Here is a 27,720-nt window from a genome sequence, read left to right on the forward strand (position 1 = left end):
TGCAACTTTTCATTGCCTGGGAAAGACTACAACGACATGGATGAAGTATCTTTGCACATCAGTGAGCGATGTGCGTGAAATATGGCTAATTTGAATAGAGTGGGAACCGCATTATTTCGAATTGCGAACAGTTTGTTTGACAGCTATAAATCTGGGGTAAATACATCAAGTTTAACATTCAGGAAATCATTTACACGTTAGCGAAAGTATTGAGAAGTATGACAATAATCCAGGTTATAATGGAACTATAAGTAAGAAGTTTTCTCTCTAAGTCCATTGACAGAAAAAATTGGTGGTTCAAGTAAATTGAATCTGAAATGAATTCATTCTTATGTCATTGTGTTAGAGTGTGATAATACCTCCTCGACATCTTGTTCATCGTGATACAGCAACATGTATCTATACCATCGCTGTTTGTTTTGGAAAGAAAAACCACCTAGTGTGCCTTAGTGTGTTTTATTACTCTCAGATGGGTTTCACCATTTTCACTTAAAGGGCACGCAGACAAACTCGTACCAACGCTATTTAACGCGGGTCGTGACACACTATTACCATTGTAATATCCCCCCTACTTGTAGCGTGCCGACCTAGGATGCATTTATCCAATCGTCACACATCCCTTCCTGTCATCCACTACATTTTAACTAAATTTCAGCACTATACAGGAACAAAAACTATTCAATCCCAAAGGAAAAGAAAACTCGTTTTTATTGAAGTTAAAATCGATAAAAAAAGTTTAACTTGTGCTATGTAAATGAAAAGCGCTTCAGAGTAACGTTGAAAAATGATAAAAACTTTCCCAATTTTGGAATGCATTAATGATTAACTTAAAGAAAGTAAAAATCCTTATTGTGCTTTTGATGCTGTAAATTGTTCAATCAATCCATCTGAATTATGGTTTTCTGCCTCCTACCACTACTAAGATCAAGTTTGTTGAGCCAGCTTTAGTTGCCCAAGCCCATGTCAAAATCATAGTGCCGCTCTCTTGTGTTGCAAAGAAATCCGAACTTTTTGTACATTTCGTTGAACGAGAGAACCAGTTTATTTCAAACTTCTTCTTGGCCCTTTGTCTTCACTTTCCCACCTCTTTGCATTTACACTTCCTTATTTTCTTCACCCTTAACTAAACTTTGCACCTACAGAAACAGTAAATAGTGCATTTGTCCCAGCTGCCACACCCTCATTTTGCCACTGCACTCCATTACCAAATTGGTGCATCAGGTTGAGTTTATCCCTTCTTTTAGTCAGGTTATGATAAAAAGTTTTTTTTCCAATTTGATGCATGATGAAGTACAATTACATTATCCCATCTAATCTTCAATATTCTTCTGTAGCTCCACAGTTCAAAACCTTCGATGCTCTTCTTTGTCTGTACTGTGTGCCATCTACATTTAACTTCTTGTATAAGGCAGTGCTTCAGTCATACACTTCCAGAAGAGACTCTGTAAAACTTAAATTTATATTCAGTGGTAACAAGTTTCTCTTTTTCAGACACACGTTTCTTGCCAGTCTGAATATGATATCCTCTCTACTTGAACCATTATCAGTTATTTTGTTGCCCACATAGCAAAACTCATCTACTACTGTAAGTCAGTTTCTAATGTATTTCCCTCATCATTGCCTGGTTTAATTCAACACTATTTCATTACTCTTGTTTTGCTTTTGTTGATGTTTATCATATAACCTTATGTCACCTGTTCTTCCAGGTCCTTTTTCGACTCTGAAAAAATAAAAATTTCATTGGCAAACCTTAAATTTGACTCTCATTCGAGAAATGCTACCTGGTTTTCTGTACAGGTTACTCAACATACGTATTTGAATAAAATTGAGGAGATGCTACGCCCCTGTCTCATTTCCTCCTCAGGTGATATTTCCATTTCTTATCCCTTTACATAACTGCAGTGTGATTTGTGTAAAATTTGGGGATAACTTTTCGCTCACTGTAATTTATCCGTACTACTGTCGGAATTTGAAAGACTGCAGTCGAGTCAGTATTGTCAAAAGAGTCATTCCATGTCAATTCAACCAGGGGCTCCAGCTTGTAGTCTCAGATTTGTCTGAAATTTAGCACACCAATGCTACCGTGTGTGGAATGCTTATGTACAAAGTATTAGGTTCCCCTGAGAATTAGTTCCAGATTTATAGTTTGTGAAACAAGGCAGTGTAACCCAGAAAATGCAATACACTTTTGGCAATTAATCATCAAAGCCAACTTCAGGCCATAATAACTTAGGAGCTATTCCTCACAGTGCAGTGAAATTTTTATCACCTAGTAACATCTACTTAGGGAACACAATGTATCAAAATACCAACAGGCTTCTGAGGGAAAATAAAAAATGTCCAAATGTTGTAAAAAATGCAACTTCTTAAAAGATACATATTGTAGGTTCCCTTTTCGGGTCGACAGAAGTGTCTGATCCCACGCGTCGGCTTTGACCCGTGACATACGGGTGTTGTCGTGTGTGACGTCATGAACGCGCGGAGTTTGGCTTGTGAGTGCGGCGTGTTTGTAGATGTCGTCGTGTTGCGGTTTGTTGTGCTCTCTGGTGGTATGTTCAGGGTTTTCGTTTGTGTGGTGTAATGGGCTCAGTTTGCTTTTACTCATTATCCAGAATTGTTTGAGTGTCGGCTGTGTTTGTAGTGGAATTCGTTTCAGTGAGTTAACGATTTTGTGTGAAGGTTAATTTAGTGTTGTTCGCTGTAGATCGTGTAGTAATTTTAGTAAAATTAATCGGTTGTTGTTTTTGTTCAGGAATGGATATGACGGATAAAATTAACAGTGCGCAGGTCAAGGGAAGTGTTTGATCCCAACGTGTGGCTGTGTATGTTGGTATTGGTATCGGGAGATGTTTTTGTGCTATATAGGCCAAGGGAAGTGTTTGATCCTAATTTATGGGATCGGGAGCTGCTGTTGAGGTATACAGGGTGTTACAAAAAGGTACGGCCAAACTTTCAGGAAACATTCCTCACACACAAAGAAAGAAAATATGTAATGTGGACATGTATCCGGAAACGCTTACTTTCCATGTTAGAGCTCATTTTATTGCTTCTCTTCAAATCACATTAATCATGGAATGGAAACACACAGCAACAGAACGTATCAGTGTGACTTCAAGCACTTTGTTACAGGAAATGTTCAAAATGTCCTCCGTTAGTGAGGATACATGCATCCACACTCTGTCGCATGGAATCCCTGATGCGCTGATGCAGCCCTGGAGACTGGCGTATTTTATCACAGCCGTCCACAATACAAGCACGAAGAGTCTCTACATTTGGTACTGGGGTTGCATAGACAAGAGCTTTCAAATGCCCCCATAAATGAAAGTCAAGAGGGTTGAGGTGAGGAGAGCGTGGAGGCCATGGAATTGGTCCGCCTCTACCAATCCATTGGTCACCGAATCTGTTGTTGAGAAGCGTACGAACACTTCGACTGAAATGTGCAGGAGCTCCATTGCGCATGAACCACATGTTGTGTCGTACTTGTGGAGGCACATGTTCTAGCAGCACAGGTAGAGTATCCCGTATGAAATCATGATAACGTGCTCCATTGAGCGTTGGTGGACGAAACTAAAATGAGCTCTAACATGGAAATTAAGCGTTTCTGGACACATGTCCACAAAACAACTTTTCTTTGTTTGTATGTGAGGGATGTTTCCTGAAAGTTTGGCAGTACCTTTTTGTAACACCCTGTATAGGTCAAGGGAAGTGTCCGATTCCAGATGATATTGTGTTTAGTGGTATTTGGGGAGTTTTGTGATGTCGGTTTTTTTCGTCGTTTTGTGTGGTTTTGTATGGGGGTGGATGTCTAAATTTGTTTATATTTAGTTTACCCCCACCCAAAAACACCCCATTTCCCGCGCTTGTCCCGTTAGTGTCATTAGGCTTTTTGTGGAAAGTGTGTGTTTTTCTTTTTCGATGTATTTTCGTCCTCATGATGTGTACGTACCGACTTTATATGCGCCATATAGGAATCGTAGTGTATGGTCGTTTCTGCCATATTTGTGACGTCATGGGTCAAAGCAGACGAGCGTGATCGGATGCTTCCATATTTCCCCCTGTTCTTCTTATTCTTCTTCTTCCTCAGTAGTGCTACAGCCCTTTGTGAGCCTTGGCTTCTTCAACAATCTTCCTCCACATTTCTAAGTTATTTGCTGCTCGTTTCCACCCATCAGATTCCCATATTGTGTCATCAGTCCATCTTCTTCCGGGTCTCCCTGTTTGCTTAGCTGAATGGATCACACCTTTCATCATTTTCTTTGGAATTCTATCCTCTGCCATTCTCTCCATGTGTCCTAGCCATCATATTCGGAGTGATTTCACAAATTTTACTATGACCCTACTTTGCATTGACACTTATAATTCGGCTTTGTAGTGTTTTCACCAGCCTTCTTCCTCCCTTCTTGGACCAAAGATTTTGCATAGTATTTTCTGCTCAAAAGTTCTTGGTGCATTTTTATCACATTCTGTCAACATCCATACCTCTGACCCGCATGTGATAACTGGGCAGACTAGGGAGTTATATATTAGCAGTTTTGTTTTTCTTGTAACAAGGATACTTCTGAAAAGTTGCATATTTGCAAAGTAAGCTGTTTCCTCCTTGTATTCTTTCCCTTATAGCCTTTCCAATACTGTTATCATCTATTATTAGGTCTCCCAAGTAATTAAAAGAGGACACCCCTTTGAAGCATTTCCCATTGATGTTTAGGTCTTTAGTGGTTCTTCTGGCCTCAGATTATGACATTACCATTTTGTTTTGTTTTCATTTACTATGAGGTCAACTTTTAAGGCTTCTGTGCCCATTGCCTGGTATGTTTTTTGCAGTGTATTGATATTTCTTCCCAGTATAGTGTGCCTCTTTTTGTTGATTTTATTTAGGCCTACAACACTATGCAGAGCTATATTGAATAGGACAATGGAGAGACTATCACCTTGCTTCACGCCTCTATTAAAGTCAAAGCTTTCGCTTTTTCTGTCAAGGACCTTTACTTTTGCTCTTCTCTCTGTCATTGTCATTCTGATTAGCCTTATTAGTGTAGCACTTATAGCACTTTTTCCAGTACTCTGTGTAGTTCTTGCCGGTTTACGCTGTCAAAGGCTTGTTTGAAGTCAGTGAATAGGAAATGCAGAACTATATCATATTCATAGAACTTTTCCATCATTTCCTCTGTCAGGTCGAAAGCCACACTGATGTTCCTCTAGTATGTCTTTTGCACACTTTTGTATCCTTTTGTTTAATATACTTGTTGAGATTTTATAAGCTGTGCTTAGGAGTGTTATATATCTGACATTTCCACATGCTGTTTTGTCCCCTTTCTTATAAATAGGGATTATTATTCCAGTTTTTCAATTATCTGGCCTAGGTTCTGTTTCCCATTTGTCTGTTATTAATGTGTGCAGTTCCTTTGTTACAGCCTCGCCACCAGTTTTTATTAATTCAGGAATTATGCTGTCTTCCCCAGGGGCTCGACTGTTTTTTGACTTGTGCACAGCCTGGGAGACCTCTTGTAGCATTGGCTTTCTTGCCTCATGGGCATAATTGTCTACTTCCAGCTCCACTTTTTCATCCTGTGCAGGTCTCTATTCATCTTCTAGGCTGGTACTTAATGTGTCTTTGAAATACTCTGCCCATCTTTCCGCTATCTGTTCTTCCTCCCTTATCATTTTCCCAACTTTACTGGAACATGCCATTATTTTTGGCTATAATATATTCTTTATTTTGCCTACAGCATGATAGAAGTTTCTTATTTCACTATTTTCCTTTAACTCATCTAGTTCTTGGGATTTCTTCTTAGTCCACTCTCTTTTCTTTCTCTTGCACAGTCTGTTAGCTCTTCTCCTTAATTCTCAATATTGTTCCTCATTATTTCTGGTTTCTCTCTGTAGCACTTTGTTCTTACCCTGTTCTTTTCCTCTATTGCTGACCTGCAATCCCCGTCAAACCATCTCTGGGTTCGCTGTTTCTTCTTATTCCTATTACTTCTTCTGCAGCATCTGTAATGGCTTTTTCAATCCTGCTCCACCTTTCATCTATTCCTACAGCAATATCTTCATTGCTCAACTTTCTGCTTAGAGTTACTCGGTATTTTTTTTACTTCATCAATGATTTTCAGTAACTTATTATTCCATTTCATCACCTTTCCTATTGTGTTGCCATTTGTTGGTGACAGTTTCTCTCTCAAGACTGAGTTTACCACAAAGTGGTCTGAGTCACAGTTTGGTCGTCTACAGCTCCGTACATCCATAACTGATGTGAAGTGGCATGCAGTCCCTAAAATATGGTCAATCTGATTGACTGCTCCATTGACTGCAGACTTCCAAATACCCAGATGGATCCTTTTGTGTGGGAAGCAGGTCCAAATAATAATCGTATTATTTCTTGCGAGTTGGCACAGTAAGTCTCCATTCTCACTGTTTTCTCTATTTATGGAATTTTCCCAGAAACTCCATATGGATGTTCATTCTTCCCTATTTTTGGATTAACATCTATTACTAGCATCAGTTCATATTTAGGTACTGCGCAGCATACTTTCTCCAAGTCTTAATAGAACTATTCTTTAATTATATCATCTTTTTCCTCTGTTGGTGAATGTGCATCCACTATTGATATATTCCTAAATTTCCCTCTTAGTCTGAGTCTGCACATTCTTTAATTTATGGGTTCAAATTCTAATAGGCTTTTCCTAATGTACCTGGTTGTTATAAATCCTGTTCCAGGTTGGCCTGTTCTTTCTTGTGTCCACTATACACCAATGAGTACTGCAGGTTTATCTATCTTCCCCTTCCCTTACCATCTTATTTCCTTTAGCTCTACAACATATTTGAAGCTTAAAATTTCATTGTCCTCACATTCCATGATGCTGCTGTCCGAGCCTTCATCCGTTTCCTTTGCTGGAGTTGGGATGCATGTATTCCACACAGTTTCCGAGGCTTCTGTTGAATTTCCGTAATATTCTCTCTCTGAAGATGCCTGCAATAAGGCGGTGTCCCCTGGGAGGCGTTGTTGGTTCCCATCATGCTAAATATAACTCATTCAGGAAGGGGATAATATTTTTTTTGTGGTAGACCTGATATGGACTAAAACACGCGCGCCCACACACACACACACACACACACACACACACACACACACACACACACACACGCACGCACGCACGCACACACACACACACACACACACACACAGTTGGTTATATGTTGCTAATTTTGCTTCTGAATCCAGGGTCAGACACACTGTGAAGACACATTTTGTGCATGAACCTTTAATTATAACCAAACAGTCCGCTCATCTGCACTTTGGAACAGATAGTTATTCATCTTTCACCATTAGTCTCTTTGCCATTTTGTGTTTCGTTTTCATTTCAGCTTCTTGTAGTTTTCTTCTGCCATAACTGAATCTGTCTCATTTTTCAAAACTCTGTGTCTTCATGGAAGACAAACCAACAGCGGTTGCGGAAATATTTAATTGCTCAGCTGCTGTGGTGTAAGGGAGCTGACATTCTTTGTTACTATCGTGTACATTATCAGAATATTCTTCAATTTTTAGTAGTGTCACACACTTGTACAATAACATTTGTCCTGGTTTCGTGTGAGTTCAACTTCTCGAAGGCTACATTTCACTGTCTTCTTACGGATCCGAAATGGGTCAAAACAACTTCTTTGTAGGAAAGAATACATATCCAGAAACACCTTCATATGATGATAACAAAACTCATGTTCCCTGAATCTGTACTTCTCGCACCTGTAATGTGCATCCCAGATCTCTGTAGCAGCAAATCTTGGTCTGATTCACCCAGATCATGTACAAAGCAAATGCCACATTTAGTTCCATATGTTGTTTTATGATATTCAGATTATTGTGCTTCACCAACACTGCAACATGTATGAACAAAAGCATCACCAGCATACTCATCTGCCTCCATATCGCCTTTACCACAACAGCATTGACCAGTTTGAACTAGAATCTTGAAAGCATGAGTAACCTGTGATGCTCACAGGTATCCTTTGTTCTTCCTTCCTCACAATGCTTCTTCCTCTCCCTGAAAACCTCCATTGTTTAATTTTCAGTTGCCAAATGATCCTTAATACTTGCTGCAGCTTTATCTGAAACAAGAAATGAATCTCATCAGATAAAGGAGACCACAGCTGTCTGCATCATCATTATTAATTGGTAAATCATGTTAAAACAAAGTACATCTCTGTCACCGTTCATTGTACACAAATGCCTTGCAATGACATGGTGAAATTTTAATAATGTTATATTATGGGCTACTTATGCAGTGTATGAAATTTGGCTTGGATATCACGTCCCTTTTGTGCTAACACGTTTTTCCAGTGATTTTTCAATTTTCTTTATTTTCATTGCATGTAACTCAGTAAGTGTGAAAGATGTGGACATGATGTGTTTTGTGTATTTAGCCAACATCAGGCTTATTACAAAAAGTATTATCCCCTTCCTGGGTGAAATGTATTTTACATGGGGGCACCTACAATATGTATTTTCTTACCTTTTTTTTAACCACATTTTGACATTTTTTGTTTTCCCTCAGAAACATGTTGGTGTTTTGATTTATTGTGTTCCCTAAGTAGATGTTACTAGGTGGTAAAAATTTCACTGGACTGTGAGGAATAGTTCGTAAGTCATTAAGCTCTGAAATTGACTTTGAAGATTAATTGCCAGATGCGCATTGCATTTTCTGAGTCGTACCACCTTCTTTCATGAGCTACAATTCTGGAAATAATTCTCAGGGGAATCTGATAATTCTTGTTCTGTTAGCTACTGTGGGAGTCAGCACTGACGCAAAAAAGGAAGGCGAGAAGTTGCGATGGCCCGCGGCAGGAATCCAAAAATGGTCTTTACATTAAACTTTCAAATTATTGCACTAATTTATTTTCTAAAAAGAAAATAAATATATCTTGAGGTGGCGCTTGTGCCTCCTACAAGCAATTACTGTTCAGTATTACTGCTCGCACAACACAAGCTAAGTATTGTCTTCTTAATACTCAAAGTGCTGATGCAGTCGATGTCTGCGACTGAGCAGGGCCAACCAACAATAGGCGGATGGTTAAATCAGCGTTGAGGTAGGGTCACTGAACGCTGTCTTCCAGGAGGTGTGGTACTGCCCACTCTTTTCATTAGCGAGAGCAGGCCAGCACCTTATTGATGCCGTTTCGCGATGCTGCTCTGGTCTGTGTGCAGTTGATGCTTTAGGACTGTGCACTTTGTAAATAAGAATTCCACATGTGGTAGCATTGGTGCACTAAATTTCAGCCAAATCTGCTTTCTGTAAGTCTGCAAATTTATAAGTGTAGGTTTCCCTTTCTTAACCTACTTTTAAGATAAATTGTAAAGTCAGTATTGCCTTGCATATTATTAATATTATCATGTTTTCTAAGACCCAAATTGATGTTAGCCAAGGTTAGCCCCTACCAGTTTATTCCATTCTTCTGTAAAATATTTGTGTCGGTATTTTGCAATGACAACATATTAAACTGATAGTTCTGTAATAGACCAATTCACAGCTGTCAGCACCTGCCTTTTTTGGAATGGGATTTATTAGGTTCTTCTTGAAGTATGAGGATTTTACACCTGTTCCACACATCCTGTGCACTAGGTGGAATACCTTTGTAATGGCTGGCTGTCCCAAGAATCTCAGTAATTCTGAGGGAATGTCATCCACTCCAGGAGCCAAGTTTCTTTCAACATAGATCTTTCAGTGCTCTTTTAATGTCTTCAGCAATATCATACTTACCATCTCATCTTCATCTTATTCTTCTTCCCATCTTTAGTTATCAGTGGCTTAGCATCTGATCTCTTGACATTCATGCAGTTGCTTCTCTTTTCTCCAAAGGTTTTTTTTGTAGTTTTTCGATAGGCTGCATGTGTCTTTCCCCTAGTCACTAATGTTCCTCCACCCTTGCATTTGTTCTCTATAACACTCCTGTGTGGACATTTTCCTCTTCATTGATATCAACTGGACAGTAAACCCTAGTCTTTCTATCTTATTTTGCACTTAGAACATTTCTACACTTACTGCCATTCTCAGTTTTTAGTTCTCTGCAGTCCTTTTGCCTGCTTCATTTTTATATTTTCTGCATTCAGCAGTTAAACTTAATGCCTCATGTGTTATCTAAGGATTTCAATGAGTGCTTGCCTTTTTCCTTATTTGATCATCTACATCTACATTTATACTCCGCAAGCCACCCAACGGTGTCTGCCTTCACTATTTCGTCTGTCAAAGCTACCCATTTGTCTTCTACTGTATTCCTCTCTCCCATCTCAGTCCATTGCTGCCTAATGCTTCATTGAAATTATCAACAGTTTCTGATCGTTTCTACATATCCAGTCCCCTCTCCTTAATTTCCAACCATTCTTCCAATTACTTCAGCTCTAATGTGCAGTTAATAAGTTGTGGTCATTATCCACATATACTAGTGGAAATCTTTTGTACTTTAAAATCTGGTTTCAAATTCTGTAGCTCATCATTATATATCTGTTAGAAAGGTTCCAGTGTCTCCAGGTCTCTTCCACATATACAACTTTCTTTCTTGATTCTTCAAGCAACTGTTGGCAATCATTAAATTGTGGTCTGTCCCAACTTCTACCATGCTGCTTCCCTTTTCATTCCTTTCCCCCAGTCCTTGTTCTCCCATTGTATTTCCTTTTCTTGTTGTTCCTACTTTGAATTCCAGCCACCCGTCACAATTAAGTTTGCCTCCCTTAACTATCTGAGCAATTTCTTTTATCTCCTCGTATATTTTTTTGACTTCTTTATCATCTGCGGAGTTAGTCGGCATATAAACTTGTAGTAAGGTGGTGGATGTTTGCATCATACCTTTCTTAGTTATTATAGTGCATTCACTCTGTTGTTAATATTAGCCTATCTGCACTCCTGTTTTGTTATTCATTATTAGATCTACTTTTGCATTACTCCTACTTGATTTTATATTTCAATGTTCTACTGACTCGACCAGAAGTCCTGTTCTTCCTGCCACAGCTCCTCACCAACTCTCGCTGTATCTAACTTCAGTCTATCCCTTTCTCTTTTTAAATTCACTAACCTATCTAACAAATTAAGGGATCTATATATTTAAAAACAAAGATGATGTGACTTACCATACGAAAGTGCTGGCAGGTCGATAGAAACACAAACAAACACATACATACACACAAAATTCTAGCTTTCGCAACCAATGGTTGCTTCGTCAGGAAAGAGGGAAGGAGAGGCAAAGATGAAAGGATGTGGGTTTTAAGGGAGAGGGTAAGGAGTCATTCCAATCCCAGGAGGGGAAAGACTTACCTTAGGGGGAAAAAAGGACAGGTATACACTCGCACACACACACACACACACACACACACACATATCTATACGCACATACACAGACACAAGCAGACATTTGTAAAGGCAAAGAGTTTGGGCAGAGATGTCAGTCGAGGCGGAAGTACAGAGGCAAAGATGATGTTGAAAGACAGGTGAGGTATGAGCGGCGGCAACTTGAAATTAGCGGAGGTTGAGGCCTGGCGGATATTGAGAAGAGAGGATATACTGAAGGGCAAGTTCCCATCTCCGGAGTTCTGACAGGTTGGTGTTAGTGGGAAGTATCCAGATAACCCGGACGGTGTAACACTGTGCCAAGATGTGCTGGCCGTGCACCAAGGCATGTTTAGCCACAGGGTGATCCTCATTACCAACAATCACTGTCTGCCTGTGTCCATTCATGCGAATGGACAGTTTGTTGCTGGTCATTCCCACATAGAAAGCTTCACAGTGTAGGCAGGTCAGTTGGTAAATCACGTGAGTGCTTTCACACGTGGTTCTGCCTTTGATCGTGTACACCTTCCGGGTTACAGGACTGGAGTAGGTGGTGGTGGGAGGGTGCATTGGACAGGTTTTACACCGGGGGCGGTTACAAGGGTAGGAGCCAGAGGGTAAGGAAGGTGGTTTGGGGATTTCATAGGGATGAACCAAGAGGTTACGAAGGTTAGGTGGACGGCGGAAAGACACTCTTGGTGGAGTGGGGAGGATTTCATGAAGGATGGATCTCATTTCAGGGCAGGATTTGACGAAGTCGTATCCCTGCTGGAGAGCCACATTCAGAGTCTGATCCAGTCCCGGAAAGTATCCTGTCACAAGTGGGGCACTTTTGTGGTTCTTCTGTGGGAGGTTCTGGGTTTGAGGGTATGAGGAAGTGGCTCTGGTTATATGCTTCTGTACCAGGTTGGGAGGGTAGTTGCGGGATGTGAAAGCTGTTTTCAGGTTGTTGGTGTAATGGTTCAGGGATTCCGGACTGGAGCGGATTCATTTGCCACGAAGACCTAGGCTGTAGGGAAGGGACTGTTGATGTGGAATGGGTGGCAGCTGTCATAATGGAGGTACTGTTGCTTGTTGGTGGGTTTGATGTGGACGGACGTGTGAAGCTGGCCATTGGACAGATGGAGGTCAATGTCAAGGAAAGTGGTATGGGATTTGGAGTAGGACCAGGTGAATCTGATGGAACCAAAGGAGTTGAGGTTGGAGAGGAAATTCTGGAGTAGTTCTTCACTGTGAGTCCAGATCATGAAGATGTCATCTATAAATCTGTACCAAACTTTGGGTTGGCAGGCCTGGGTAACCAAGAAGGCTTCCTCTAAGTGACCCATGAATAGGTTGGCGTACGAGAGGGCCATCCTGGTACCCATGGCTGTTCCCTTTAATTGTTGGTATGTCTGGCCTTCAAAAGTGAAGAAGTTGTGGGTCAGGATGAAGCTGGCTAAGGTAATGAGGAAAGAGGTTTTAGGTAGGGTGGCAGGTGATCGGCGTAAAAGGAAGTGCTCCATCGCAGCGAGGCCCTGGACGTGTGGAATATTTGTGTATAAGGAAGTGGCATCAATGGTTACAAGGATGGTTTCTGGGGGGTAATAGATTGGGTAAGGATTCCAGGCGTTCGAGAAAGTGGTTGGTGTCTTTGATGAAGGATGGGAGACTGCATGTAATGGGTTGAAGGTGTTGATCTACGTAGGCAGAGATACGTTCTGTGGGGGCTTGGTAACCAGCTACAATGGGGCGGCCGGGATGATTGGGTTTGTGAATTTTAGGAAGAAGGTAGAAGGTAGGGGTGCGGGGTGTCGGCGGAGTCAGGAGGTTGATGGCGCCTGGACATCAGGAATGGGATTACCTTGGCAAACTTTGTATGTGGTGTTGTCTGAAAGCTGACGCAGTCCCTCAGCCACATACTCCCGACGATCAAGTACCATGGTCATGGAACCCTTGTCCGCCGGAAGAATGACGATGGATCGGTCAGCCTTCAGATCACGGATAGCTTGGGCTTCAGCAGTGGTGATGTTGGGAGTAGGATTAAGGTTTTTTAAGAAGGATTGAGAAGCAAGGCTGGAAGTCAGAAATTCCTGGAAGGTTTGGAGAGGGTGATTTTGAGGAAGAGGAGGTGGGTCCCGCTGTGACGGAGGACGGAATTGTTCCAGGCAGGGTTCAATTTGGATAGTGTCTTGGGGAGTTGGATCATTAGGAGTAGGATTAGGATCATTTTTCTTCGTGGCAAAGTGATATTTCCAGCAGAGAGTATGAGTGTAGGACAGTAAATCTTTGACTAGGGCTGTTTGGTTGAATCTGGGAGTGGGGCTGAAGGTGAGGCCTTTGGATAGGACAGAGGTTTTGGACTGGGAGAGAGGTTTGGAGGAAAGGTTAACTACTCAATTGGGGTGTTGTGGTTCCAGATTGCGTTGATTGGAATTTTGAGGTTTTGGAGGGAGTGGAGCTGGAAGTGGGAGATTGAGTAGATGGGAGAGACTGGGTTTGTGTGCAATGAGAGGAGGTTGAGGTTTGCTGGAAAGGTTGGGAAGGGTGAGTGAGTTGCCTTTGCGGAGGTGGGAAACCAGGAGATTGGATAATTTTTTGAGGTGGAGGGTGGCATGCTGTTCTAATTTGCGGTTGGCCTGTAGGAGGATGCTTCGAACAGCCGGTGTGGATGCAGGAGAGGAAAGATTGAGGACTTTTATTAAGGATAGGAGTTGACGGGTGTGTTCATTGGCTGAGTTGATGTGTAGGTGAAGGATTAGGTGGGTTGAGGGCAATGGATTGTTCAGTTTGGAACTGGTATAGGGACTGATGGAAAGAAGGGTTGCAGCCAGAGATGGGAACTTTTAAGTGTGAGGCCTTTGGGGGTAATGCCAAATGTCAGACAAGCCTGAGAAAATAAAATATGGGAGCGTAATCTGGCTAGGGCGAAGGCATGTTTGCGGAGGAAATGTAAATAAAACTTAATGGGGTCGTTGTGGGGGTGTTGTGAGGGCGACATGGTATTAGAAGGTGGAAAGTGTAACATGAGGCTGAAATGAAAATGAAAAAAATATATATATGGGGAGAGATAAAGGTGAACCAGAAAGCGACTGGAGATCTGGTGTGAAAAAAGGCGAAAAAGTGTTGGTTAAAGCTGGGCTGTGTTGATCCTGTGGTGAACTTGGGATGGTAGACAACGATGTGCATAAAGGTTAGGTGGTTGTGTTGCCGCCAAAACACGTTAAAGGGTGGAGAAATTTGGGAAAATTTCGAAAAAACTACGTGTAAATGTATTAAAAGGAGTGGTTTTGTGGTGACAGATTATGAGAATGAGGCTAACAATTGTCTGACGAAGAAATAATGACGTTAAAACCTGTGGGAAGCGGCTAAAAATGATCAATGATGTGTGAAAAAACAGAAATGGAAATAAAGCGAAAGTTATTAGAACTAGCCGAAATGGTTGTTTAATAGGTGAAAGGAACTGTTTGTGAACTAGAAACGGTGGATTTTATAGCGGCGGTAGTGTTGAAAGTGGGGAAAAAAAAATAATTTTTTTTTGGTTATGGTTTGGAAGTGGGTTACGTATTATTGAGTATATATAGGCGGGATAAAATTGTATAGTAGATTACGGTAAAAAGGAGAAGGTGAATACAAAGTGAACCTACTGGCAAAAACAGAAAGAGAAAATAAGGCGACAGAAAAGATTTCGAAATGCAACAGTGACAATAACAAACGTGATTGTTGGGTTCAAATTAATGGTATGAATATAATAGAGGGAAACATTCCACGCGGGAAAAATATATTTAAAAACAAAGATGATATGGTTATAATAGAGGGAAACATTCCACGTAGGAAATATATATCTAAAAACAAAGATGATGTGACTTACCAAATGAAAGTGAAAGTGCTGGCAGGTCGACAGACACACAAACAAACACAAACATAGTTTTTAGATATATAAAAACAAAGATGATGTGACTTACCATATGAGAGCGCTGGCAGGTCGATAGAAACACAAACAAACACATACATACACACAAAATTCTAGCTTTCGCAACCAATGGTTGCTTCGTCAGGAAAGTGGGAAGGAGAGGGAAAGACGAAAGGATGTGGGTTTTAAGGGAGAGGGTAAGGAGTCATTCCAATCCCAGGAGGGGAAAGACTTACCTTAGGGGGAAAAAAGGACAGGTATACACTCGCGCACACACACACATATCCATCCGCACATACACAGACTCAAGCAGACATTTGTAAAGGCAAAGAGTTTGGGCAGAGATGTCAGTCGAGGCGGAAGTACAGAGGCAAAGATGATGTTGAAAGACAGGTGAGGTATGAGCGGCGGCAACTTGAAATTAGCGGAGGTTGAGGCCTGGCGGATAACGAGAAGAGAGGATATATTGAAGGGCAAGTTCCCATCTCCGGAGTTCTGACAGGTTGGTGTTAGTGGGAAGTATCCAGATAACCCGGACGCTGTAACACTGTGCCAAGATGTGCTGGTCGTGCACCAAGGCATGTTTAGCCACAGGGTGATCCTCATTACCAACAAACACTGTCTGCCATTCCACACTCAGACCCATAGAACACCAGTTTTGTTGGATATAATGATGGCTGGTATTCCAGCGCAGCTGTGCAAAGTCAGTAGGAGTAATTAAGGAAAACATTATGTGGTGGGTCTCTCAGTTAGAAATTGTATTTGGATGTCGGTTGCTCGTGAGAAAAGTTTGCTCTATAGGGTGCAACTTGTTACCCTGTGCTGCTGCTCATTTTGGTTGGGATCCCATGACCTGTCTTGTGGTATTCAAAAGGGCCACACCAGCACCATGCAGCATCACAGTCGCCTCATCTAACTGGTCCCCGAGAATATAGACATGTTGTTAGCTCTGCATTGCAGCGTTGTACAATCACAACACTTAGCTTGAGTCAGGAAATGGGCTTGTTTGCAGGAAGACTGAGATCCGCTCTGACATGCAGCAACTTGTGGAGCACTGTGAACTGTCAGCTCAGAGACTGTTGTTGCTACTGTCCTTGACACAGCAGTGTAGCAACAGTGGTGTGCCAGATGACAACACTGGACACAACAGTTGTACCACATCATTTTTATTCGCAAGTTGTGGTGCTGCATGCAGTATCATGTGGGACATATTCATATGTGGAGGGGAAAAAATGTTACCACACTGTTTTAGTCATTGTGTGGGCCAAGCATCAGGCATAATGTTATTACCTCTGGTTTGCTTAGCTGATAATTTGGTGCTGCCATTACATAGTGGCATTTTAAAACTGGTGGCTGTGACCTATCTTCAAGGTATGTGTGACATTATATTCCAACAAGATAAAGCGAGAATACTTGTTGCCCCTGCTGCCCTCACCTACCTCGGTACACAAGGGGTTCGTCTACAGCCCTGGCATGCACATTCTTCAGATTTCTCACCCCTGGAAAACTTCTGGTCATGGGTTTCAAAAGACTGACACTCCACTACTCACCAGCCACTACGATTGAGCAACTTTGGCGTAAAGTATAAGCAGCGCGCAATGACATACATGTACCATGTCTCCATTCTCAGTTCAGCTGATGTCCAGCTGGGTTAGAGCCATTTTTGATCACAGAGACAGCTCTGTGTACCAAATATACCCCATATCACCTGTAAATTAAGTCATCTTCTGCACACAGTAAGCAAACCTTCTTTATTTGCTATTCTTCCTCGTTTTGCAATTTTAACGCCTGGCAGTCTGAGACAATCTGTTTAATAATGACAAAATATGTGTCCCGTTGATTTTGGAGTTCAAAAAAACAATTAGTACTGTATTTCTGGCATGCACACTTGCAAAGAAAACCCTGTAAAAAATAAAGCATTGCCAAGGGAAGTTGCCCTTTTAGTACAAAAAACTTTCTTGGTGTCTGTCATAAAAAATTATAATTGTGCTACAGTTGTAAAATATTTATATATGGTGTTTAAAAGTAGCATATTTAGCTTGAATACACACAATGCATCACCAAATCATTTTCGCACAACCATTAATGATCAGCTGGAATACACACAATGCATCACCAAATCATTTTCACACAACCATTCATAATCTCTGTCATGGTATTGCTGTGTTGACAACAATAACGTAACTAGCTTTATTGGACCACAAGATTATCAAATTCTTCATGCTTTTGTTTAATGGCTTTCTCAAGTTTTGCAGTCTGTAGAGTCCTACATCAAATTATTTGTCACCAAATCTGATACAACACTACAGAGAATGTAAAATGTTAGCCAGTGGCACACTTACTCCTGTTTCACTTAAAAGTGATAGTGTATTTATTAATTCAGCAGCTTCAGTTTGATCTTTGGTACACTTGTGTCGCTCTTACTGTGTGGCCTAGAAATTGTTGCTTATCATTTCTTGTTGCAAGTGAAGTACAATGGAATATATTAAAATCTTTTCTTACAAGGGAACCTCCCCATCGCACCCCCCTCAGATTTAGTTATAAGTTGGCACAGTGGATAGGCCTTGATAAACTGAACACAGATCAATTGAGAAAACAGGAAGAAGTTGTGTGGAACTGTGAAAAAATAAGCAAAATATACAAACTTAGTAGTCCATGGGCCACATAGGCAACATCGTGCACAATGTGAGCTCAGGAGCGCCGTGGTCCCGTGGTAGCGTGAGCAGCTGCAGAACGAGAGGTCCTTGGTTCAAGTCTTCCCTGGAGTGAAAATTTTACTTTATTTATTTTTGCATAGTTATTATCTGTCCGTTCGTTCATTGACGTCTCTGTTCACTGTAATAAGTTTAGTGTCTTTGTTTTGCGACCGCATCACAAAACCGTGCGATTAGTAGACGAAAGGACGTGCCTCTCCAATGGGAACCGAAAACATTTGATCGCAAGGTCATACGTCAACCGATTCCTCCACAGGAAAACACATCTGATATATTCTATACGACACTGGTGACGGCATGTGCACCACATGACAGGAATATGTTGTCAACCCACCTAACTTGTACACTTGGCGATTCTTCTACCTTGCCCGATTTAGGTTTTCTTGTGGATGTGATAATCACTCCCAAAAAAGTGATGAAAACATAAGAGTTTGTCACATAAACTGAAAATAAAAAATAAAAATTTTCACTCAATGGAAGATTTGAACCAAGGACCTTTCGTTCCGCAGCTGCTCACGTTACTACGAGACCATGGCGCTCCTGCGATACTATTGTCCTTGATGTTGCATATGTTCCCATGAACTACTCAGTTTGTATATTTTGCTTATTTTTTCACAGTTCCACACAACTTCTTCCTGTTTTCTCAATTGATCTGTGTTCAGTTTTTCAAGGCCTATCCACTGTGCCAACTTATAACTAAATCTGAGGGGGGTGCGATGGGGAGGTTCCCTTGTTAGCAAAATGATGACTATGGCTATAATTGAAAGCAGCTGTTTTCTGTTGGGAGAGTACATGGGGAGAGATGGAACAGGTCACTATAGCAATAAGAAACCATTTTATTCATTGTTGATATGTTTTCTACATCCCTTCTTCCATAATTATTGTAATTAAGTTGTTCATTCATCGTGTTATGTAGATCCCATCACATTCAGTAATGCAAGTCAAGGTGTATGTTGAGGAGGAAAAGCAACTGTTAAGAATGGAATTAATAATTTACTTGATATCAAACTGAAAAGCCATATGTTTTTCATTCAGTAAAGAAAGTAGAGTAAGTCCTAAATGAATTTATATTACTACAAGCTCATTTAGCACTTCCTTTTACTGACTGAAACACATTTTCCTTTTGGAATTTCATATTTGTGAAAGATGTTTACTGCTATTCTAGAGAATTCATATCTGTGAGTTTTTGATCAGTATAATGCTTTGAGGCCTGACAGTGGCATGAACATATTTGTGCAAGTTGCCATTTTCTTTATGATCTGTGCAGGAACAGACACATCCGTAAATGTATATACCATCCAGGTCAGCACCACTTCCTCTACATCCTGTACTGACTACACACTTTCCTCTAATACTTCTGTTTCAACTTCTTCCAGCAACACTTAAAACAGCAAAGTAGTTATTAATGATATATCGGTTCATTGAGAATAGGTATCTGATTGTAGCTGAATTTTCTTTTTTTGTTTATTTGTTTGAGGCACACAGACTATGAAGCATGAAGAGAACAAATTTTCTTGTTTCGTATCCACACACTTTAAGTTGGTTTACAGGTTTTTAAATTGTATATTAATCTGTTTTTGTCAATATAGAAATTCCTATGTTTTAGTTTGGTAACGAAAAAAATGGTGCAGTACATTTCATTAAATTCTGATTCATTTTCAGCCAAAACGAAATAAATACCAAAATTGCTGGATGATAAGAGATGTAAAAAGAAGGCAGTGTGTAAAGGAACATGCAGTTGAAAGGCTTAGGATAAACTCCTTGCGTAAGAATGATATACTTCCAGTTGAAATTAGGGTGAGTACTGCAACACAATTAAAGTGTCCTTAGTGGTCTGTGTGTCAGATATTCCACCATTGTGTGTCTCTCACCTCGAAACATTCCATCATTATTGTTTCTCAAGATTCTGTGTTTATAATCTGATATATCTAAATATTGGAAAAATTCTTGATAACCTATTAACTTGTAGGAAGAAAGATATTTTTGAGGTATTAGTTTCATTTCAGTACACTAATTTACATAGTTTCTTACTTGTGTGTCTCCCAAATATTAGTTTATAATGTTCTCGTTTTCTATCCTTTATTGATTATTGATTATTGTGGGCAAAAATGAACAGTATCACTCTACTGGAAAATGTTCAAAAGAGTTAAAGACATTTGAATGATGATGAATAAGCTAACTCTAGAGTGAAAGGCCATCACTTAAAAGTATAATGCAAGTTTTCTTTATGGGTAGAATGGTTGTGGATATCTTAGAATGGTAAAAGAAAAGTAGCTGCTAGTTTCACTGCTCTGACCTGTTCAATCATGAATGCCGTTTGCAGCAGTAATGACAGAAAAAGATCAGAGTTGAAATGAAATATCCAAAGTCAAGTCAAAGATTTGGGATTCGCTGCTTGTCTAATCAGTTTAGTCTTATCAAGTTTCACTTTTAGGAGATCTTGGACAAAAGACACAGAGAACCATAAGAGATTAGATTGTAATGTCCTAACTATAAACATTATATAAGTTTCCACAATGCAACAGGTTATGTGGAGGAATGTTGTGACTGATTATTTACCAGAGCCAAGCTCTTAGGATGAGCAGTCATTACCTCCTAAGCCTTGGTCAGTGCTAGCTCACTCCAGGCATCTCAACTGTGCTGTTGATATCCCTACTGCAGTTCTCACAGATACTGTATCTGAAAAATATTTTTTTCAGCTGAGAAGTACATGCCCACAAAAAGTACCTTGAGATGCCGATTAAAAACATTGTTTCATGAAGCATCCATACCAAATCACAATTCTATCCGATACATCAAAAGCCCTTTACTCAGGTCACAAAATGTGGCTGTTTGGAAGAATGAGAATAAAAAATAGAACATACTTCTTGAAAGAGTTACTGTCCAACAACTGATCAGATCTTGGATCCTCAAGTGCATTCCTACTTTTCAGAGGCAGTTGCATATAAAAAAGAAACATGTGGTACAAGCATGACAGGGAGCAATCATAGGTTAAAAATACAAAACATAACTTGAAATCATACAAGAAAGAAGACCAAACAGTTGCTGTAACTGCAGAGGTACAGAATTGTGTGGTACCTCATACCATGCCACCAGTATTTTTAAGTCGAGTACGTCTCTGGTTACTTCACTCATCTTTTGAATTACTTGGATGGGGATGTAGAAGAAAGGGCTACACATGGTCCCTGAGAATGTAGAATTAAACATCCTGGTTCATGTTCAAAGTATTTTAATGAGTGGGCCCAAGTTATGGAATGAAAAACACCCCCTGGACATCACAGAACCACTATCAGCCTGTACTACATCCTTCAGCTACTGCAGCTTAAATGCATAATTGGGGCCAACAGTGCACTCACCACTTTGTAGATTTTGAAAAGAGGTGAAATGGAGAGTTGGACCACACTACGTGCCTCCATTCTGCTACTGTCCACTTTCTGTTGTGTTTGACCCATTCAAGACTGCAACTTTATGTGCTGCTGTGAGTAGTAACCTTTTGTGGAGTGCCTGACTCTAGATGGCCTGTGCATGCAGTTTCCTTTGCATTGTTTGCTTGGAAACTGGGTTGAGTTGTACCTGTTTTTACTGAGAGCAGCAGTTCTTGTGAAATTTCAAACCAATTGTCATTGAAAAGGCATTACACAAGTCTCCTGTTTGTGTCAGTAAGGATTTTTTTTTACAACCATTGTTCTTACACCATGTTACATAGCTGCAGGAAGCACCATTTGTTGTTGACATATTAGACGGTCTGCTTTCATACACCAACAGATTGGGCAACCCCATTGACAATGTGATCATGGGCATGTGCCTGTCTGTGATTTTTGTCACATCTCCACATTGACATACCTTACTGCACCAATTCCATACAAGCGACTGGCACATACACATCACTTCATTGCCATGACTTACAGTGTGGAGAATCGCACGACTGTCTAGTACCAGTTCTACACCACTCCAAAGTGCTCAATGTGCTCTTTGTAAGGAGGTGATTAATATTTTGTCCAGAGAGTTTATATTGGTTTGGGAGCTCAAAGATGAAATGAAATCATGTCAGAGATTAGGAATTTGCTGTGTACTGTTCTATTTGCTTACTTTCATGTCGTTCCACCTTCCTCTTGTCTTGTGCTTGTGGTCTGATCAACTCCCAAAATTTTGACATGATTTGGTATGTCTCATCTTAACTCCAAGCTCCAAAACCAATCAGGACCAGCACAACTGCCCTTAGCTACTCATCAACATTTAAGAGCATCTACTAATACAGCCAAGTAACATCTGTTCATTTCAAGGATATATTGCTTGCTGCATCCATAGTGTAACATACAGATGGCACACTTTATTATTATTATTATTTACTGGTTGTAAGCTGACTGCTCTGAGAGGAGGAGGTGGTCCTTGTTTCACCAGCCAATGTGCAGTGAGCTGATCGCGGCATCCTTTCCTCAGGGTCCAAGTTGAAGTGTGCAATCCGTAAACTACTCTTGCCTCTTGGGGTTGCTAAATGGCAATCACCTTGGGGGCTCAGTTTTCTGGTTGGGTTCACTTTCACTGAATGTAGCATTCCAAAACTGTAGACTGGGCGGTACTGTCATTGTCTTTTGTTGCGGAGTGTACACATTTTAGCAACCATTTGTTACTCACAGTAACAAAATGTTCTGTGATTTGAAGAGCAGGGATCATGATGTAACTAAAAAACACCTGAACCTTGCAGTATGCTGTGACCCGATGAGACTGTGGTCACTGAGGTGTAAAATCAAACTGTTCACAATATCTGAGATACCTGCCATCATGAAATTGTTATAGGATTTATGATATATGTGGTACTCTTTTGGTGTCAAATAATTAATTTTCTCGTGGGGTCTGTAGAGAATCACACAGTCCAAGATTTCCAGTGGCTTTTGTGGACCAGTAGCTACTATTAAAACTGACCCAACAAAGGCTTCTCAGGTATCTACATCTGCATATATACAACAAACAAGCCATTATACAGTGCACGGCAGAGGGTATTTGTATCTAAAACAGCAGTTTTCTGTCACATTTTGTTTGCGTATCGTGTAAAAGAAAAAAAAAGACAAAAAAAAAACTATCTGTATACATATACAGGGTGGTCCATTGATTTTGACCGGGCCAAATAGCTCACAAAATAAGTGTCAAACGAAAAAACTACAAACAACGAAACTTGTCTAGCTTGAAGGGGGAAACCAGATGGTGGTATGGTTGTCCCGCTAATGGCGCTGCCATAGGTCAAACGGATATCAATAGTGTGGTTTTTTTTTTTTTTTTTTTTTTTTTTTTTTTTTTTTTTAAATAGGAACCCCCATTTTTTATTACATATTCAAGTAGTACGTAAAGAAATATGAATGTTTTAGTTGGACCACTTTTTTCCCTTTGTGGTGGATGGCACTGTAATAGTCACAAACATATGGCTCAATTTTAGATGAACAGTTGGTAACAGGTAGGTTTTTTAAAATTAAAATACAGAACGTAGGTACGTTTGCACATTTTATTTCGGTTGTTCCAGTGTGATACATGTACCTTTGTGAACTTATCATTTCTGAGAATGCATGCTGTTACAGCATGATTACCTGTAAATACCACATTAGTGCAATAAATGCTCAAAATGATGTCCGTCAACCTCAATGCATTTGGCAATACGTGTAACAACATTCCTCTCAACAGCGAGTAGTTCGCCTTCCGTAATGTTCACACATGCATTGACAATACGCTGACGCATGTTGTCAGGCGTTGTCGGTGGATCACGATAGCAAATATCCTTCAACTTTCCCCACAGAAAGAAATCCGGGGACATCAGATCCATTGAACGTGCGGGCCAATCAACGACCAATCCACTTGTCATGACATATGCTATTCAATACTGCTTCAACCGCATGTGAGCTATGTGCTGGACATCCATCGTGTTGGAGTTACATCGCTATTATGTCATGCAGTGAAACATCTTTTAGTAACATCGGTAGAACATTACATAAGAAATCTGCATACATTGCACCATTTAGATTGCCATCGATAAAATGGGGGCCAGTTATCCTTTCTCCCATAATGCCGCACCATACATTAACCCGCCAAGGTCGCTGATGTTCCATTTGTTGCAGCTATCGTGGATTTTCAGTTGCCCAATAGTGCATATTATGCCGGTTTACATTACCACTGTTGGTGAATGATGCTTTGTCGCTAAATAGAACGTATGCAAAAAATGTCATTGCCCCATAATTTCTCTTGTGCCCAGTGGCAGAACTGTACACGACGTTCAGAGTCGTCACCATGCAATTCCTGGTGCATAGAAGTATGATACGGGTGCAATTGATGTTGCTGTAGCATTCTCAACACCAATGTTTTTGAGATTCCCGATTGTAGCGCAATTTGTCTGCGCCTGATGTGCAGATTAGCCACGTCGGCAGCTAAAACACCTACTTGGGCATCATCATTTGTTGCAGGTTGTGGTTGACATTTCACATGTGACTGAACACTTCCTGTTTCCTTAAATAACGTAACTATCCGGTGAATGGTCCGGACACTTGGATGATGTCGTTCAGGATACCAAGCAGCATACATAGCACACGCTCGTTGGGCATTTTGATCACATTCGCCATACATCAACACGATATTGACCTTTTCCGCAATTGGTAAACGGTCCATTTTAACACGGATAATGTATCACGAAACAAATACCGTCCGCACTGGCGGAATGTTAGGTGGGTACCACGTACTTATTCATTTGTGACTATTACAGCGCCATCTATCACAAAAAAAAAGTGGTCCAACTAAAACATTCATATTTCTTTACGTACTACACGAATATGTAATAAAAAATTGGGGTTCCTATATAAAAAAACACAGTTGATATGCATTTGACCTATGGCAGCACCATAGCGCCATCTGGTTTTCCCCTTCAAGCTAGACGAGTTTTGTTCTTTGTAGTTTTTTCGTTTGATGCTTATTTCGTGAGACATTTGGCCCAGTCACTATCAATGGACCACCCTGTCTATGCAACCTAAAATCTCTTATTTTCTCATGATCCCTACGCGAGATGTAAAATGATGGAATCAAATTGGTGACATAATATTCTCTTAGAGAAACTCAAATATTATGCAGATGTCTTGCTGGTAACTGGTTTTTATATTATCTAACTAAAAGGATGCACAGTATTGCATTAAGATGCTCAGAAAGTCTACAAAATGAAACAACATCTTAAGAAAGGGGATAATCACTACTGGTGTATGACAGGGATTGATGCTGGATTCGCTCTTGTTCGTTTTGTAAATTTTCCATCATATATCCAAGAAGCAGAAATAGTTTACTTTGCTGATGATTTGAGTGTTATAATCAGGCCTAATGGAGGACCTTCAACACTTACAAATATGAATGATATTTTCTAAACAAGTAAACTTTGCAACTTTTGCATTGCAGGTAATAGCAGATTGTGGAAACGAGAAAATCAAAAGTTGATATTGCTATTTTTGTTCACTATTCAGGTAATTTAGTATGTCTGTATTTCTGAAAAGCATTTGGCTGATTACTACACGCATTCATTTTATCAAAAGTATGATTGCATGGGAGATGTGAAATTTGTGGCTGGATTGAGAATTTCTTGTTAGGGTGTACAAAGCACATTATCAGGGATTGAAAGTTGTTGACAGATGTTGAACTGACTTCAGGTGTGTGCCCCAGGAAAGTGTTTTCGGACACATGCTGTCCATTTTGTATAGTAGTGTATGACGGTTCCATCTGATTTTTATTTATTTCGTTTGTTGTCCTCAGTGTCAACTTATTGCGTTGCTACACTGGCTGAAAAAATGGGTTGTGGATTCCGACACTGACTACTGTAAGTCATATAGCCGACAGATGCGTTGTTGTGTTTAACAGTACTTTAATTTTCACTTTGCACAACCCCCAACATTACACTATTGTTTAACTTTCGATAAGCAGGCAAAACTCCACACACTGCTACGATAGTTTCTTGTTGAACATCTATGAGCAGTAAAAGCTAACCACAAAGTTCACAGTTCTTGAAGAATAATCAGGTACGTATGGAAACAGTCACTGTCATTATTTTTACACACAGCATCTTGGTGTAACACTTATTTCACTGTTAAGTTGATCGTTGTTGTCATTCTAACGAACACAGGTTCCTCGTCTGAAACTCGGCTGTGGACTGACTGTCTTGTGACCAAAAATTGGGCCCTTATATATCATCACAATAATAGCTACTTCTACTGCAAGAGTTAGGCAAAATTATTTGTTTAAATCATGAAATTAACAAATAGTTACGCAAACAATACTTTTGACAAAACTGTTAATTACTTTGGAATTAATGAAGGGCTTGTTTTGCTAACATGTTTTCAAATGGATCCAAATACATACTTTAAGAATACTATTAGTTCGTGTTCCAAATGTTTATAATTAGTATAGAATTTATATTTGTTTATATGTCAACAATCGAATTTAAGTCACAAAACAATCACCAATTTCACCCTATACTGAAAGATACTAACTAGGAATAATCAGAATATATTAGAAAATCAGTTACATACAGAATGGTGTTCCTCATAATAAAGCTAGAAGATGGAACATTTGAGAAGTATATCTTATTTAGAGACACAGTATCCCCGGGCAACTTGACGCATGCTATATTTTTACTGTTCTTTCTCACTACATTAGCTGAGGCATCATTGAGGGAAGAAATTTCTCACAGCTCCGTTTCCCTGAGTGAGTGCCCCACAAATGCAAAGTACTCACCAGGAAAAATTGCCCAGAGTGTACAAGGGCTCCTTTCTGCACCAGATTGAAAAATATATAAAATTCTGTTTGGAAACTGACCAGGAAACATGGGAGTTTCGGGAAATTAACAAGTAAGTGTAACAGCCGTGAAGGCTACAAGGAATGTGACCATCTTGCAAATTGTTGACTGGATCTAGATTGGTGGTAAGGAAGAACAAACTGTGCTCAGTGTCACGTGGGTAGTTGGTGTCACCCACGTGTGGCATACCTCATTTTAGTTGTTCTGACAGGACATTGTCAGTTAATTCACAGCTTCATATCCAGGAAAGAGGAACTCCGATTGTTTTCTGCCTGCCAGCATTTAAATCACTATAATCACATTTTAACAATGTGACTTTGTGCTTTGACAAATGGGTAAAACCAAATACATATGGCAACCTGTCTTCTGTTTCAGGTAACAAATTTTTGTGTGTTTTCCAGACCCCCAGCTTAAGCTTTTAGGCTGGAGATTTTAATGTGTTGCAGAGCAGTTGGTTATCCTTTTTTAGCCCAGTGATCAGCAGTCATGTCCTCCATTAATTTTCTCTTTCGTTATTGCAGGTGTGTGTGTTAATGTTGGCAAAATATTATGATTTATTTCTAATTGACAATTTAATCATTCAACACACAAAAATACACTCACGTCATTGCCCCCCATCTGTTTCAGTGTGGAATAATACTTTTAAGATAAATTTTGTCAACTTTCTTTTCCAAGGAATAAATTTTCAGAGAGTAAATAACATTCTTTTTTTTCCCTCCAGGAAATTGCAGACAAAGAAATTGCAGCGTTTCCACGAGACTCTAGTAAAGTTCGGTTGGTGAATCGGTGTGCTGTTACTTCCCGGCCACGTGGTGTCGTACAGAGATGGCGCTTAAGCAGAATTGTCTGGCGACATCTTGCAGACTATAATAAGTTATCTGGAGTACAGAGAGCGATGTGGTGAAGCTTGTGTCAGTAATTTTTGTATGTAGTGTACTGTTGTTAGTGTGATTAATTATGATAAAAATTCAATAAAAGAGAATGTGTTTTCCCAAA

At 40.1% G+C, this 27,720-nt stretch overlaps 1 protein-coding gene across 1 annotated transcript; it reads left to right on the plus strand.

Moving 5' to 3' along the window:
* LOC124595558 (28S ribosomal protein S14, mitochondrial) lies at positions 1 to 27,720 on the plus strand. Its single transcript, XM_047134339.1, has 3 exons — positions 1 to 156; positions 19,578 to 19,712; positions 27,446 to 27,720. Exons 1-3 carry the CDS (start codon positions 82 to 84, stop codon positions 27,626 to 27,628), a joined length of 393 nt encoding a protein of 130 aa, XP_046990295.1. The 5' UTR covers positions 1 to 81; the 3' UTR covers positions 27,629 to 27,720.

The sequence above is a fragment of the Schistocerca americana genome, chromosome 2 (genome assembly GCF_021461395.2).
Source record: "Schistocerca americana isolate TAMUIC-IGC-003095 chromosome 2, iqSchAmer2.1, whole genome shotgun sequence".
NCBI lineage: Eukaryota > Metazoa > Arthropoda > Insecta > Orthoptera > Acrididae > Schistocerca > Schistocerca americana.